The sequence below is a fragment of the Polypterus senegalus genome, chromosome 11 (assembly GCF_016835505.1).
Source record: "Polypterus senegalus isolate Bchr_013 chromosome 11, ASM1683550v1, whole genome shotgun sequence".
In the NCBI taxonomy this organism is placed as follows: domain Eukaryota; kingdom Metazoa; phylum Chordata; class Cladistia; order Polypteriformes; family Polypteridae; genus Polypterus; species Polypterus senegalus.
Window position 1 is genome coordinate 13,382,369 of NC_053164.1, and position 17,496 is coordinate 13,399,864.

Genomic DNA, 17,496 nt, shown 5'->3' on the forward strand with positions numbered 1-17,496 from the left:
TAAAATCAGCACAACCAGAAAGTGGACTAGTGAAGCTGTGGATGGCCTGGGCTGAGCACAGAGGTGTGTTCAACAAAGCCTGTGATTGTTTTCTTAAAAATCCTTAGAAATTGCCTTAGTCAATGGGCGGACCTTTCTGGCAGTGTCTTAAATTGATTTGAGTCCTACCCGGCAGGTAGAGAATTCTTTGTTAGTTGTGGTAATTATACTTCAAAAATACAAAATATTTTATATGGTGTTCCACACGGTTCTATTCTGGGTCCGCTGCTCTTTTCAATCTCCATACTTCCGTAGATTATCTCGGGGCATAACGTGAGCTACCACAGCTATGCAGATGACACGTATTTATCAATAGCGCCTGATGACCCCGACTCTCTTGAATCACAGACACAATGTCTTACTTGTGTTTCTGAACGGATGAGTAGTCATTTTCTTAAACTAAATAAGGAGAAAACAGAAATTTTAGTGATTGGCAAAAATGGATATAATGAGGGTATTAGAAATAAACTGGATACATTAGGATTAAAAGTCAAAACAGAGGTAAAGAATTTAGGGGTAATTATTGACTCTGACCTAAATTTTAAATCGCACATTAATCAGATTACTAGGAGAGCATTTTTTCACTTAAGAAATATAGCAAAACTTAGGCCTTTTATAACTTTGCAAGATGCTGAGAAATTAGTTCACACTTTTGTTTTCAGTGTGATTAGATAGATAGATAGATAGATAGATAGATAGATAGATAGATAGATAGATAGATAGATAGATAGATAGATAGATAGATAGATAGATAGATACTTTATTAATCCCAAGGGGAAATTTTACTGTAATGCACTCCTCTCAGGACCACCCAAAAAAAGACATCAATTGACTGCAACTTGTGCAGAATGCAGCTGCCAGAATCTGACCTAGGAAAAGAAAATCCGAGCACATCACCCCAGTTCTGATGTCACTACACTGGTTACCTGTGTCATTTAGAATTGACTTTAAAATACCGCTTATAATTTACAAAACCTTCAATAATCTGCTCCATCTTATATTTCACAAAGTCTTTCACCTTACACTCCAAAATGTAACGTTAGATATTCAAGTGAGTGTCTTCTTACAGTTTCAAGAGCTAAACTTAAAAGAAGTGGTGAGGCGGCCTTCTGTTGCTATGCACCTAAAATGTGGAATAGCTGACCGATAGAAATTCACCAGGCTGATACAGTGGAGCACTTTAAAAAAAACTACTAAAAACTCATTTTTTTAACATGACTTTCTCATAACTTCATTTTACTTTAATCTGGATATTCTGTATATGCATTTTATTATCATTATCATTCATGGTGGCTACGAAATTTGTACTAACCCCTACTTTTTCTGTTTTTTAGGGTGGCGAACCCGTGCTGTCCTTACATTGATGAATTGAAGGCTAGAGGTCCACATGACCATCATCATAAATCATCCCAAATCATCATTTGTGAATTTCCCCTTGGGATTAATAAAGTATCTATCTATCTATCTATCTATCTATCTATCTATCTATCTATCTATCTATCTATCTATCTATCTATCTATCTATCTATCTATCTATCTATCTATCTATCTATAAAGTTCTTCCATGTGAAGCCTGAAAACCAACAGGACTGACTGAGGTCATTTATGTTAGGTAGAAGCTGGGTGGTCTTGTGGCCTCAGAACCCCTGCAGCCGTCTGGAGGTTTTTTGTTTTTGTTTTTTTCTGTCCACCCTGGCCATCAGACCTTACATTTATTCTATTTTAATTAGTATTGCCTAATTTTATTTTTAGATTTTGTCTTTTTTCTCTTTCTCATAAGGCACTTTGAGCTATATCACTTGTATGAAAATGTGCTGTATAAATAAATATTGTTGTTGTTGTTTTAACAGTGTTTAATGTGTCTGTATGGTATGAACCTTGTGGGCAGCCATTTGAGGGAAACAGAAGGGGGGAAGGATTTAGATGTAACACTGCAGCACACTTTTTTGAACAACAACTTTAGGTATGTGATATCTAGCAGCATAGTCAATAACTACACACTAAGCATGTAGTATTGATAGATTTTGAGAGTATTTGAGTTCCCCCCTTGTAAATATTAAATGAACTGATGACATTATGTATTTTTATCAAAGTAAAACCCAACAGAATAATGCACAACGTTTAGTGCATGGTCTTGTTGTTCAGAATACAATAGAAAGAAAAGGACAGAGGATGGTATTACTTAAATTTGCTATAGACATTTTTTCAAGAATCACTTGTACTTTGATAAACAGCAACTTTGTGATTTGTAGTGGTTTTGAAGCATCTACTTAATATTATTTTATATTGCTGCTTATTAATAATACAGAGCCTTCAACTTCCCAACGCTGCGGCCCCTCAAATCAGAATGCTTTCCGCGGTCCATGTTTGTTCTACTCTCTTCTCAAAATAGGCATACCAATACAGTTATATCATCCATCAGTTTCTGTCAGTAATTATTATAGGCAATAGCACAGGTTTTTCCACAGAAATTTAAATATTGTACACTAATGAAGAGAATGCTCACAAATGAGACGATACGGCCATATACAAAAAAACAAAACACCAACAAGGCTGAGGACGTCAAACGCAAATACAACAAAAAGCTTGAATATCGTTCTTTTGTTCAACTATGATTACAAATGCAGTGCCCTCTTCTCTGATTGACCCTTTTCTACCCAATCATGAATAGTTTTCATTGTAAGTTTGAGGGTCCACCCCTACACCATGCTGGTCCCTACTCATAGCTCTTCTCCACCTGCCTTATTTCTCACACTCTTTCTTTCCCTTGCCTTATCACTGAGACAGAATTGCTCTGAAAGGAAAGTATCTCATTCCACACTAAGGGTTGATCCACACTACTGTATTTTCATTGCAAAACACAGACATTACCGTCTGTTTTCATCTTTCATTCAAAGTAGAGTGACATTTATAACCCCCAAAACAGGAGACTTTTGAAAACGCTCTCCAGGGGCCTCATTTATAAAGCTTACGTATACACACAAATAGAGGCTTGAAATGTGCGTATGCGACTTCCCACGCAAACTTGAGGATTTTTGAAAGAAAATTTGACACGTAAGCTTGTGTATATTTAGAGCAACTCTGACACTTATCGGAACAGCAGATACTGAAACATTGACCATACAGTATCGGGTAAATGGCATTAGATTCTGACAGAATGCTGGCTCGGGGAGAGGACTGGAGTGAGGAGGTTGGGTCGTGGGTCGTTTAATTTTTACTTTCTCAATAGTTCAGTTTGTTCATCTTCTAGGTGCTCCACCAGAGGCTGTGAGCAACTGTGGCAGTGATGATTCAAGGACTTCACTATGCCATCCAAATAGTTGTAGAGATGGGCAGTGTGTACAAAAGGGCACGGACTTACTCAGTGAAAGCTTATGATGCAATTGTGGGGAACTATTGCAAGTCCTGATCCCCATCATGAATGTGGTTTAATAACTTACCCACACCTCTCTCAGTGCTGGGTAGACACATGTTGGGGATCAGTCAGTGCAGCTCTGGACATTTAAAGCATCTCAGATCTAGTTGTGTTAGTGAATTAAAGGAATGGATGAATGAGAACTACTTGTCTTTAAATACAGATAAAATAGAGCTGTTAATTGTTGGAGGGAATGACGCTGATCACAGCAATATTTTGTCGTCATTTAACTCAGTTGGAATCCTAATTAATTTTACTGAATCAGCCCGCAATCTAGGTGTTATCTTTGACTCCAGCATGTCATTTAAAGCGCATATTACAAAGTCGTCCAAAACATGTTTTTTCCATCTTAAAAATGTTAGGAAATTAAGGCGCTTTCTAAATAAACAGGATTGTGAGAAATTAATTCATGCATTTATCTCTAGTAGGATTGACTACTGCAATGCGGTGTTCACTGGCTGTTCAAACTGTTCTCTATACAGCCTCCAGTTAATCCAAAATGCCGCTGCAAGAATTATTACAAGAACAAGAAAATATGAACACATAACCCCAGTTCTTAAATCTTTACACTGGCTCCCAGTTAAGTTTAGGGCAGATTTCAAAATCCCCATTTTAACATATAAAGCATTAAATGGCCAAGGTCCGGCTTACTTGTCTGAACTTATCATGACTTACAAACCTGAGCGCACATTAAGATCTCAAGATGCCGGTCTGCTTAGGATTCCAGGGATTAGTAAAATAACAGTGGGAGGTTGAGCTTTTAGTTACAGGGCCCCTAAACTGTGGACTGGTCTTCCTGCTTCTATAAGAGATGCCCCCTCGTTCTCAGCCTTTAAATCCCGGCTGAAGACTCACTACTTCAGTTTAGCATATCCTGACTAGAGCTGCTGATTAACTGTACATACTGCATCTCTGTTGTTAGTCATTAGCACTATAACATAAGTAACATGATAATTATATTTGAATACTAACCCTCACCTATTCTGTTTCTTTTCTCGGTACCCAAATGTGGCCATTGGTGCCACGGCCCACCTGCCAAGTTGTTTGCCTGCCTATGGTAAAGTCATCCCTGATGGAGGATCACAGGAATCATGGGAAAGAGGGGTCCTTTCATCGGAGCAACGTTTCAGCTGTGTCATGGCCAAATGGGGAGGCAGCTAGATGGATGAGGTCTCCAGGACTCTAAAAATATCCAAACCTAATTATGTCATATCATCTACTGTTAAACCGTACTTCTAAAATTTTTATTATTATGCTGTCTTAAGGAATTGTTCTGTTCTGTGTATTGTATTGTATTGTATTGACCCCTACTTTTGACACCCACTGCACGCCCAACCTACCTGGAAAGGGGTTTCTCTTTGAACTGCCTTTCCCGAGGTTTCTTCCATTTTTCCCTACATGGTTTTTATTGGGAGTTTTTCCTTGTCTTCTAAGAGAGTCAAGGCTAGGGGGCTGTCAAAAGGCAGGGCCTGTTAAAGCCCATTGAGGCACTTCCTGTGTGATTTTGGGCTATACAAAAATAAACTGTATTGTATTGTATTGTTATTTTTCAATTTCATGTAGTGCTATTGGGTGATAGGCCTCTAGGAATTATTTTCTGCTGTACATGGCCACGAATAAGTGTGAGTGAGTCAAGGGTGTTGCAAAATGGGTTATGCTTTTATAATAATGGATAAGTAAATCGGCAGATTGAGAGGACTTACTGTAGAATATACATAAATAGTCATGTCATTGTCTAACCCGCTATATCCCGACAAAGGGTAAAGGGGGTCTGCTGGAGCCAATCCCAGCCAACACAGGGTGCAAGGCAGGAACAAATCCTGGGCAGGGTGCCAGCCTACCACAGGGCACACGCACACACCCACTATGGACAATTTAGAATTGCCAATGCACCTTACCTGCATCTCTTTGGATTGTGGGAGGAAACCCACGCAGACACGGGGAGATCAAGCAAACTCCATGCAGGGAGGACCTGGGAAGTGAACCCAGATCTCCTTACTGCACGGATTTTTATTACATAATTATTATTATTAATAATTATTATTACATAAATAATTTTGAATAAAAACAAAAATCAGTAGATTTAAATACATCATACCCGCACAATAAGGTGATTTTTGTGGGTTACTTGGGCTACAAAATAGGCAGACAGAAAAGAGTACTATTTCACAATAATCTTTCACAGTTACATGCAGTGAGTAAGAAGACCCCATCCACATGAATGCATTTTCATTTATAAACATCTACAATTGTCTTCGTTTTCATCTTTCGTCCACACTACCTGCCATTTCCGATCACTGTAAACAAAGCTTTTAAAAACTTTCTCCAGAGCCATATACTTCTGAAAACTTAGCATCAGCATTTTGGTGTAGATGAGCATAAACACAGTTTCTGATAATAATTACTCAAATCATGCTCTGATTGGTTTGTGCTTATTTTGTGGCCATTCCCTGATTGGGTCCTGACTCATTACAATGGCTCATTCCTTTGGAACAGTAGGTATGTGGCTAAGCAGCACAGTGTCCATCCATCCAGTATCCAACCCACTACATCCTAACTACAGAGTCACAGGGGTCTGCTGGAACCAATCCCAGCCAACACAGGGCACAAAGCAGGAAACAAACCCCGGGCAGGGTGCCAGCCCACCATAGCACACACACACTAGGGACAATTTAGGATCACCAATGCACCTAACCTGCATGTTTTTGGACTGTGGGAGGAAACCCACACAGGGAGGACACGGGAAGCGAACCCAGGTCTCCTAACTGCTAATGATCTCACTACCACTGCGCCACTGTGCCTCAACATCGTCTATTTTTAAATAAATAAACAATTGAATAGCCTGCTCCATCTTTGTGGGTGTGCATACTCCGCGGCTGCGAGAGGTTGGTGGGGTAGTTGAGACAGAGCTTATCTGCAAGTGTCAAATAAATAATTAAATCCATAAAACAGTGTTCAGTGGAAGCTAAAAACACATAAATAATTAATAAATAATCTAAAAGTAAAACAAGGTTAAAATCACTATCAGGATCTATTTATTAAAACCAATTTGAACTTCCCTACAATCTGATGTCTCCTCTGCTCACCCTGTAAGATCTTCCACTGTCAAGTTCAGTCATTCTTCAAAATCTGGCTTATGTTCCCACCACCATCCCATAGCCTTTAGTAAGGAACCCCCTGTAGCTTCATCCCACCTGCTATCCCTTGACCTTCAACATAGCCCTCCCGAAGAGGTCATTCGCTCCTGCTCTTTGAGAACTGTCATCTTGGACGGAATGAAGTCTGCATGAAGAATACAAGAACCCACCCAGGTTGTATAATTGAAACATTATAGTGTCCCAAAATGGGAGGGGTGGCATGTACAAAAAGTGTTGTCATTTCTACATGGTGAGACCGACATGTATGCAAATCCCCTGAAATGAAAGTTTGCAATTTACACTTTAATCCTGTCTGAAAAATTCAAGGAAAAATTTGTCTGTGTCCCAAACATTATGGAGGGCACTGAATTATTAATATGATCTATAATAAAGAAAAGCAAGAAATATACTTATATATTCAATACTATTTTTAAAAACAATTTATTATTCAGTGCAGCATAGTTGATTTCAAACTTTCTTATGAATATAAATCTCACACTAATTCTCTTTACTAAATACAAAATAAGGGAAGAAAAAAAATTCCAGCTGTTAAGAATATGAGATCAGATAGATGTAAAAATGACTCACTGATTATGAAACTGGTTGGAATAAAAACCTGAAGCCATATGGGGTTCCCCAGAGCTGGATTTGGAAACCACTGCTCAAAGAGTATTGTATACTGAATATTACAGTTTGGTGGCAACTGGGTGACAGTCAACTCGGCAAAAAGACAACTCAGCAAATGACAATTCGGCGAAGAAACAACCTGACGAAATACAACTCGGCGACATCCTTTACCAGTTTGGTAATAGGTTCAAAGAGATTTATTAATTATATTTAAATGACAACGTGATTTAAAATGTTAAAAATAAATTTATATAATTGATGAACGAACTTTATGCACATGGAACAAACTCTATCTTACATTATCTTCTGCAACCAAAATTGTTAATCCTTTACATAAATTGTATTGATTGTAATCGTATGATAACGTTATTTAGAATACAAAAGGTGACCTGCGAATACGGATTAAGGAATATGTTTACTCTCAACGTATTGGGACTCTCATAAATCAGGTGATTTTGTGGATTTTCCGGCGTTCTACATTGTCATTTAAATATCATTAAAAAACCTCTTTGAACCTAACTATTACCTAATAATAATAATAAATTACATTTATATTGCACTTTATATTTAAGAATCTCAAAGTGCTACAAAATAAGAATAAATTAACAAACAAGATAATCTATAGAAATAATTTAACAAAATGCCTTTCTAAAAAGATACGTTGTTAGGTTTCGTTTAAAAGCATCAGTCGACATCTTTTATGTTTGTCTTTTTCTATTGTGCATTCACATATCCATCTTTCCATCCGTTATCAAGCCTATTTTATTTAATTTAGGATCACAGTGGCAGGAGCCTATATTGGCTTCAATGGGTGCAAGGCTGTGCCCAATGTGGTCTGGATGCCAGTTGCTTTCAGGGCATACAACACAAGCACACTCAGACAGGACCATTTTAGAGTCGACAGTTAACATATTACACATATTTTTAGATTGTGAAAGTATAGTGAGACTACCATATATACTCACGTATAAGTTGGGTCTTGAAACCCGAAAATCAATCATAAAATCACACCCCAACTTATGCACCCGTTCAGAAATGCAACGTTTACATTTTTTTTTTTATATCTTCTTGCCTCCTCCAATCTTGCATCAGTTTCTCAGGCGTATTGCACAGTTACCAATTTCTTTTGCTACTTCAATGATGTTTAATTAAAACCCCTTTTATATTTTCTTCTGACCGAACGCTCCATCGTAGATAGGGGATGCTCTTACAATAAAGGTGCATGAGGGTGTGAGATACAAAAAAACACAAAACAGTGCAAACATCACTTCGGACTAGTTTGGGTATTACCGTGTGGTCACGTAGGCACAAGAGAGAGAGAGTGAGGTTATGAGCACACGTTGATACACCGCATTGCCGCACCCACACAGAAGTAAAAGGCCGTGTGCTCCGTGGTTACTCTTTCAGGTGGGTGTTAGCTTATCATAAACTTTTGGACCAATAGCATGAGTTTTCCACATTCAACCTATATGACCAACATTATAAAATACCAGAAATTATATGTTAAAATCAACTCCCGACTCAACACTTAATCTGCGAGTATATACGGTACTCAGAAAAAACTCACAAAGATACGGGGCAACATGAAAGTCCACACAGAGAGTGCTCAAGCACCAAGCATGGCAATTGCTCTTTCTTTAGCCCTATTCATATTTCATTTTGTTAGCCCCAGAATTAATTTTTCATTGGGGTGCAAACTCAGTGCAGGTATAAATCGCAAAAAAATTACATTAATTTAGTATGTTTAATACTTATTCTTAAAATGTTTCTGTCATTAAAAAATATGTTTCCTGCACCCATCTGCAAATATTGATGTATACTATTTCCACTCTACCTGATACCAGCACCACAAGAAATACAAAAGACTTCACAGAACACATTCAGAGCAACTAAGTTCATATTTTCTATTCACCTACTTTTTTTCCCAAAAAATGTATCAAATAAAAATCTGAAAAAATCTAATGTGCTATTATTAAGTACAGAACTTCATCATTTTTTTCCAAGTATGTATATTTTTTCCAAAGTTGAAGAAATATTATGGTGACCCTGGGCCCGGACCTGAGAGGGACCCACTCTTAGCGAAGCTGCGCACTATAATAGGGGAGAGGCTACCTGGAGAAGGTGGCTATATAAGTGGCTTCATTAACAGAGTGAGTGAAGAAGTTGCCTTATGAGAAAGCACTTTAATCCATGTCTTTCTGCTGCTGAGGACTATTGCCCTGTGTGCTCAGATATGGACCCTGGCATTGGGTCAGCTCACTGAACCAGGGAACAGGGTAGTATACTATATATATATATATATATATACACATATATAGATAAGACATCACTTCGATTCTGTTTCCGGACCCTTTGATGAAATTACTTCCTATACGGGCCTTTAAAGCCACCATCTTTGTCACATGTAATCAGTTCTATTGTGGACTCAGTCTGGTGAACATCTCTGTTACTAAATAGCCTTTTGCAGCCAGGGATATTTTTATGATGTCTGGACTCAATATATATATATATATATATATATATATATATATATATATATATATATATATATATATATATATATATATATATATATTGTGAGCATGCTTTTATTGTAAATGTATTAAAAAAATATGTGTGCTACTTTTTCATTTTAAAAAGAAGTTTGAATCATATTATTATTTATTGCTGTTACTTAATTTAGGACCGATTCACACCTGTGGGTTGGTCTGGCATTTTTAACCCCAGACTAGAACTCTCCCAAACTGCTTAAAAATGATTTGCCATTATTTTCGAAGACTCTAGTCACATCTAAGTGTTTTAGAAGGTTAGAAAACTCCTGTCAACAGCAGCTTTGTAGTGGTTTCAGCCAAGCATTTGTTCCTTTGAAATGAATGGTAAAATGCTGGTAAAGAAAATTCAGTTTTACAGGAAGTCACTGTCTCTTCCAGTAAGCAGGATGCTTTTAAACTACACAGGGGAAAAACACATCACACAGTGTGGCGCCAGAAATCTTCATTGAACTTGTGTAACCCAGATCATACTTGTTCCAGTAATAGAACCCACTAAGCACATCGGGTTTGGGTGCTGTATTAGCTCTGATAGTTCCTGATTAGGAACACTCCATTTTATATTTAAGCCATAAATTGTTGCATTGAGATCTTAATCATTACACTATTATTATATTATTGAAAAGGAATGTCAGGTGATAAAATGGGTGGTGGAAACATTCCAGGTTTACCTTTAGGGATGCAAGTTTACTTTAGTAACTGATCACATGCTGTTACAATAGCTATATAGACACAAAGTTACTAAATTGGTAATGAGTGGCGTGGTGGCACAGTTGTGATATGGGTTGTATTCCATGTCCTCCCTGTGTGGAGTTTGCATAGTTACGCACATGCGCAGCTAGAGGAGGAGGAGGTTAGTAGCACGCACTGATACAGCACATCCCACCGATGACAAACCAACTCAGGATCGCAGATTAGTACCCGAGTGCAGCCATGCAACGGGTGACACCTCAGCACCACACCAGTCCAGATGGAGTGGAAGAGTGTGAGGTTTTTCTATGGTGGCTCTAGTGCTGAATCTGCCACCAACCCCCAAGTTTTTCCTTGCAGGTTGGAGGGCCTACTTGAAGGGCTGGATGCAGATTAACGTCATAGCCAGGATGGAGAAACTTCAGGTTAAGGGCCTTGCTCAAGGGCCCAACACAGTAGAGTCACTTTTGGCGTTTTACGGGATTCAAACCGGCAACCTTCCGATTGCCAGTGCAGATCCCTAGCCTCAGAGCCACCACTCTGCCCTATATGCGCAGCTAAGGGGTTCAAAAAAGGATAATTCCATGCAGGAACGGAGGGTGGCAAAGTACACTGATCCTTTCTCTTTTTCCTCTGTAGACAAAACATGGGAAATTACTCCTGGGCTCGATGATGACACTTCCCGTTCCAGGCCCAATAATATCACTTCCATTTTCCAGATCCGATAACACTTCTGGTTCCAGCCCCAAATACATCACTTCCGGTTCCTACCCAGATGACATAATTTCCCCTTGAATGTTAAGACCATTCAACCCAATCTTTGCTTTTTTGACAGACGATTTTCAAGTATATGGGTGGCTGCCCCCAACCCTATTTGCTGTGTTGTCTGAATCATTTCACAGCACGTTCTCCCCCTTGTCTGCGTGGGTTTACTCCCACAGTCCAAAAACATACAAAAATTCATAAATGACTCATTATGTAACACAAACTGCTCTTTGTCTGGCTTTGGATCTTGTGTCACGCAGACCATTCATGTCCAAAATATCAAAATATATATACGCCATGTACACTCACCAGCCACTTTATTAGGTACACCTGTTCAATTGCTTGTTAATGCAAATATCTCATCGATCAATCAATCACATGACAGCAACTCAGTGCATTTCGGCCTGTAGACATTGTCAAGACGACCTGCTGAAGTTCAAACCAAGCATCAGAATGGGGAGGAAGGGTGATTTTGTGACTTTGAACGTGGAATTGTTGTTGGTGCCAGATGGGCTGGTCTGAGGGTTTCAGAAACTGCTGATCTACTGTAATTTTCATGCACAACCATCTCTAGAGTTTACAGAGAATGGTCCAAAAAAAAAAAAAAGAAATCCAGTTAGTGGCAGTTCTCTAGGCAAAATTGCCTTGTTGATGCCAGAGGACAGACTGGTTGCAGCTGATAGAAAGGCAACAGTAACTCAAATAAGCAGTCATTACAACCAACATATGCAGAAGAGCATCTCTGAGTACACAACACATCAATGCTCGAAATAGATGGGCTACAGCAGCAGGAGACCATGGCGGGTGCCACTCCTGTCAGCTAAGAACAGGGAACTGAGGCTACAATTCGCACGGGCTAGCCAAAATTAGAAAACAGAAGATTGGAAAAATGTTGCTTGGTCTGATAAGACTCGATTGCTCATTCAGATGGTAGGGTCAGAAATTGGCATCAACAACATGAAAGTATGGATCCATCCTGCCTTGTATCAATGGTTCAGGCTGGTGGTGGTGGTGTAGTGGTATGGGGGATATGTTTTGGCACACCTTAGGTCATTTAGTACCAATTGAGCATCGTTGAAATGGCACAGACTACCTGAGTATTCTTGCTGACCATGTTCATCAATTTAAGACCACAGTGTACCCATCTTCTGATGGCTCCTTCCAGCAGGATAACACACCTTGTCACAAAACCCAAATCATCTCAAGCTGGTTTTTGAACATGACGATGAGTTCACTGTACTCAGATGACTTCCACAACCACCAGATCTCAAACAGGTAGAACATTTGGGATGTGATGCAGTGGGAGATTTGCATTGTGTATGTGCAGTTGACAAATCCGCAGGAACTGTGTGATGCTATTATGTCAATATGGACCACAATCCCTGAGGAATGTTTCCAGCACCTTGTTGAATCTACACCATGAAGAATTCTGGCAGTTCTGAAGGCAAAAGGGGGTTCAACCGGGTACTAGCAAGGTGTACCTAATAAAGTGATTGGTGAGTGTATATTGGTAGTAACAACAGACTGAATAGTACAAACCTAAAATGAACAAAAAAGGGTTCAGCTTAACTACTTGCAAACCAATATATTGTTTCTTATAAAGCAAGATATTGAATAATCAATATTAACAAAACATGATGCACTTTACAAACAAATTGATTCCTGGGTAAATGCCAACCTTTTGTGTTAAATGTAGAGTGGTTGTTTTGCCTTCTGTGATGAGACAGCTGGCCAGCATGGCATTTTTCCTCAGTGGTGTTATAGATGAGATGTCCGCAGCATGTTAAGTTATTCGTCTCCGTCAAAGGGCGTTGTTGGCTCTCAGAGGTGCAGCATTTCTGACTGTTGTTAATTAGGAGGTTGCCACAGCAATGTGCGTTCATTCCATTCTTCACTTTATGTAGCTGGATCCCACAACATCGTAGGGTGTTATCAGATGAATCGTATAATTTTGTTCCGCAGCACACTGGCTTCAATCCTCCATCAGATTTTGGGTACCTAAAATACAGACTCACTCAGTTTGTTTATCTCAATTTAAGTGTTAGAAGTTAGATCAAATAAGATGTGAAACACTTTTGAAGAGATGCTTGATATGTTTTCATGGAAAAGAGCAAAAACAAAATGGGAGAACGAATCTTGGAATCTGGCAGATTAGCTCACGTAACAATACAGAACATAACTATGCTATGCTCTGCTCACGTGCCATGGGGTTTTTCTTAGAGTTATTTTCCAGTCTGTGCTTTAGGACGTCAAGATTAGTTCTATTTTATTTTTTTCATGGATATAAAAAAAGACAAAATATGCTTTAAGTACATATGACATCACTTCAAATGCAACTCAAGCACAAAATTGGCCTGGTTATCAGTTTTATTTTATACTAACAACTTAGCTAATTTAAATGCAATTTTATTATCAGAATAAAATAAATACATCTTCCCCTCATGTGTTTACATATTCTGATCTGTCCTACAGAAAATAACAAATTATCAGCTGTCACACTAGTTATGTTTAGTTGAGATTTAAAGATACAGTAGAATGTGATTCTGAAAGCAGAGAATAAATTGTAATAATCATTTAAGGTGTAAAAACATGCTTATTGTCACGCATGTGTGTCGGAGGACCTCCTCGTGGGCTTGATTGATGAATGTAATAATCTGCTAGGACAAGAGGGGGCGCTGCTGCTAACATTCTCTTCTCCTTCTCTCCCCACAGCTCAGAGAAGACACCCAACTTAGGCACTTAGTGCCGGCCCTCGCTATAAAGAAGTCCTGCTGCCCAGAAGGAGTTGGCATTCACTCAAGAGAGCAAACCGCCGAGACATGGCTGGACATTGGACGTGGCCACTTTGTCACATATCCTGTGTATACAATGACTGCTTGCAGTCTGTGATTCATACACATCACCAAGTGCTGAGGATCTTCCCTGGTGAAGTTTTGCCAAGCTGCTGATGCAGCCATCTTCAAGCTCCTGCTTGTTTCGGGGGCTTGTCCCCATCTTAAACTTAAAAGAAGTGGTGAGGCGACGTTCTGCTGTTATGCACCTAAAATCTGGAATAGCCTGCCAGTAGGAATTCGCCAGGCTAATACAGTGGAGCTCTTTAAAAAACTGCTGAAAACACATTACTTTAGCATGGCTTTCTGATAACTTCACCTTCATTTAACCCTGATACTCTGTATATCCAATTCATTATAATAACTGTTCATGGTGGCTCTAAAATCTGTACTAACCCCTACTCTCTCTTCTGTTCTTTTTCTGGCTTTCTGTGGTGGTGATCTGCACCACCACCACCTGATCAGGGCACCATGCAGTCCCTACATTGATGGATTGAAGGCCAGAGGTCCACATGACCACCATCATCAAGTTCTTCCATGTGAAGCCTGAAAACCATGTGGACTGATTGAGATCATTTATGTGAGGTAGATTGCCTAGAGGGGGCTGGGCGGGTTTTCTGTGGTGGCGACCTGCACCACCACCACCTAATCAAAGCACCGTGATGTTCCTACATTGATGAATTAAAAGCTAGAAGTCTACATGACCATCATCATCAAGTCCTTCCATGAGAACTCTAAATACAAAGAGGACTGTTTCATTTATGTTAGGTAGAATGCCCAGAGGGGGCTGGGTGGTCTCGTGTTCACCTGCAGATTTTATTTTTTTTCTCTCCAGCCGTCTGGAGGTTTTTTTTTTTGTTTGTTTTTTCTGTCCTCCCTGGCCATCGGAACTTACTCTTATTCTATGTTAATTAGTGTTGTCTTATTTTAATTCTTACTTTGTCTTTTATTTCTCTTTTCTTCATTATGTAAAGCACTTTGAGCTACATTATCTGTATGAAAATGTGCTATAGAAATAAATGTTGTTGTTGTTCTCCTCAGCATATGGAAGGCCTGCTTAGTTGGATTTAAACCATGCAAGAATTTTCCATTTTTTAGTTTTGTAAAAACTTTTGTGTTGCCTTATTATGACAATAATAATTTTTCAGATTTATATAGTGCTTTCTCACTACTGGAAACACTTTACACAGTGGGTGAGCAGCCAGATTAACCACTACTAGAGTGTAGCGTCTACCTGAATGATGCAATGGTAGCATTTTTGAGCCAGTACGCTCACCACACATTAGCTATTAGGTGTTAAAGCGATGAGTGTGATAGCCAATTAGAGACAGGGGATGATTAGCGGGCTAGAATGACTAGGCCATGGAGGGCGGTTTAGCTTGGACATCGGGATAAACCCTACTGTTTACAAAGGATGCCCAGGAATCGTTTATGTCCATAGAGAGTGAGGACCTTGGTTTTACGTCTCACCCGAAGGACGGTAACATTTTTACAGCAATGTGTTCCTGTTACTGCAGTGGAGTATTGGGATCCACGTTCAGACCACAGGGTAAGTTCCCCCTGCTGGTCTCACCAGCCAGCAGAATGTAGGAAAAACACCATCCACTTAGTTTGAAGGCATTTGCTGGAACTTAAGTAGATCAGATGTTTCTACACACCTCTGAATTCATTGTGAAACTACTGTCAGCAGTTCCATCATCAATGAACACAAGTGTGCCAGGACCTATGGCAGCCATACATGCACAAGCCATAGCCTCCCCAGCACCATGTTTAACAGATGAGGTGGTCTGCTTTGGATCTTGGGCAGTTCCTGTTCGTCTCCACACTTTATTCTTGCCATCACTCTAATGAGGTTCATCTTTGTCTTGTCAGTCCATAATTCTGAAGGCTCTTTGAAGTCCTTTTTCACAAACTGTAATCTGCCCATCTTTTTTTGTGGCTAACTAGTGGTTTGCATCTTGTAGTGTGACCTTTATATTTCTGTTCATGGAGTTTTCTGTGGATAGTCGTCTCTGACACGTCCACATCTGCCTCCTGTTTCTGATCCGTTGGACAGGCGTTGGAGCCTTTTTCTGCAGATTTTTCTGTCAGCAGCAGTGGAGGTCTTCCTTGGCCTACCAGTCCCTTTGAGATTACTGAGCTCGTCAGTGTGTTCTTTCTTCTTAATGATATTCCAGACAGTTGATTTAGATCATCCTAAGGTTCTACTGATGTCTCTAATGGTTTGATTCTTGTTTTTCAGCCTCAGAATGGCTTCTTTGACTTTCATTGGCACAGCGCTTGTCATCATGTGAAACAATGGCAACTACAGACTGCAAAAGCTAAAGGCAAGCTGAGTTATCTTAAGACGCCATGAAACCCAACTCAGGAATCACAAACACCTGTGACACAAACATTATGCTGCCCTGAAATGGGGGTACCTTGTATAAAAAGGTGTATGATAATCCCCTTAAATAAAAGTCAGCAATGTACAGTTTAATCATGTCTGAAATGTTTGATCTGTAATTTTAAACTGAGGAGCAGAGGGGGCAATCAAGGAGAAATGCGCCTTTGTCCCAAACATTGTGGAAGGCACTGTATATTAGATATGGCCCCTTATTGCAGTGTCTAGGATTGTTTAGCCAATTTAATATTGTTGGGTTTCTGTTGTCAAGCATTGCGTACCTCCTTAATGTAATGTGAAAGCTGATTAGCTAAAGCTGAATGACAGTCTGATGGAGGCAGCCTGGCGGCAGAACAAACCCTAACAGGATTTGGTAAGGGGCAATCTATAATTATATTGTGAATTATTTGCATCCTGCTATATGACCCTTTCCATTTTAAATGGGTGCAGATCTCTGTTCATCTGTGTTTTATAGCCATACTGTATGTCTCTAGTTAAACGGCTTCAAGTGATACCCGTACAAGACTGGAAACAACAAATACTGAATATTTATTTAATGAAGTGCCTTTCACAACGCACATCATCATAAAGTGCTTGAAAGAAACAACTAAGGAAATGTAACATGTAGGTCACTAAAGATGGACCTATAAACAGAAAATTGGAAGTACAAGGTGGCCCAGTAGTTGTTCTAGAAAATGGACTACAAATGAGTTACAGTGGGTCATGCCCATGTGCTGCAGTGATGTGCTGCAGTCTGAGGAAAGCTTCTGGAAGAACATAAATGTTCACCCTATGAAAGGTTAATAGCTTTTGATTTGGCAGTCAAAGAACAATAGATAGCCACAGGAAAAAAAGGCAGACAAAGGAAAAGAAAATAATTTCAACTGAGGTTTAAAAAAAAGATTTCAGACAGTAAAAAGGGCATTGGAAACCCTTAGGGGAGGGTGAGCCATTAATTATGTTTTGTGTATTACAAGGTGGGCAAGCCCCCCGGCACCTTCAGCACCCATTCCCCAGTTGCAGCAATGGGTCATCGTAAGTCAACCGTCAGCTAACTAAA

At 39.4% G+C, this 17,496-nt stretch overlaps 1 protein-coding gene across 1 annotated transcript in view; it reads right to left on the minus strand.

The window, feature by feature from the left end:
- si:ch211-195m9.3 overlaps positions 1 to 17,496 on the minus strand; it is a 103,489-nt gene that overhangs the window by 15,468 nt on the left and 70,525 nt on the right. Inside the window, exon 12 of the mRNA XM_039768061.1 lies at positions 12,901 to 13,220. Coding sequence (XP_039623995.1) covers positions 12,901 to 13,220 — 320 coding nt within the window. The remainder of the gene's footprint in view (positions 1 to 12,900; positions 13,221 to 17,496) is intronic.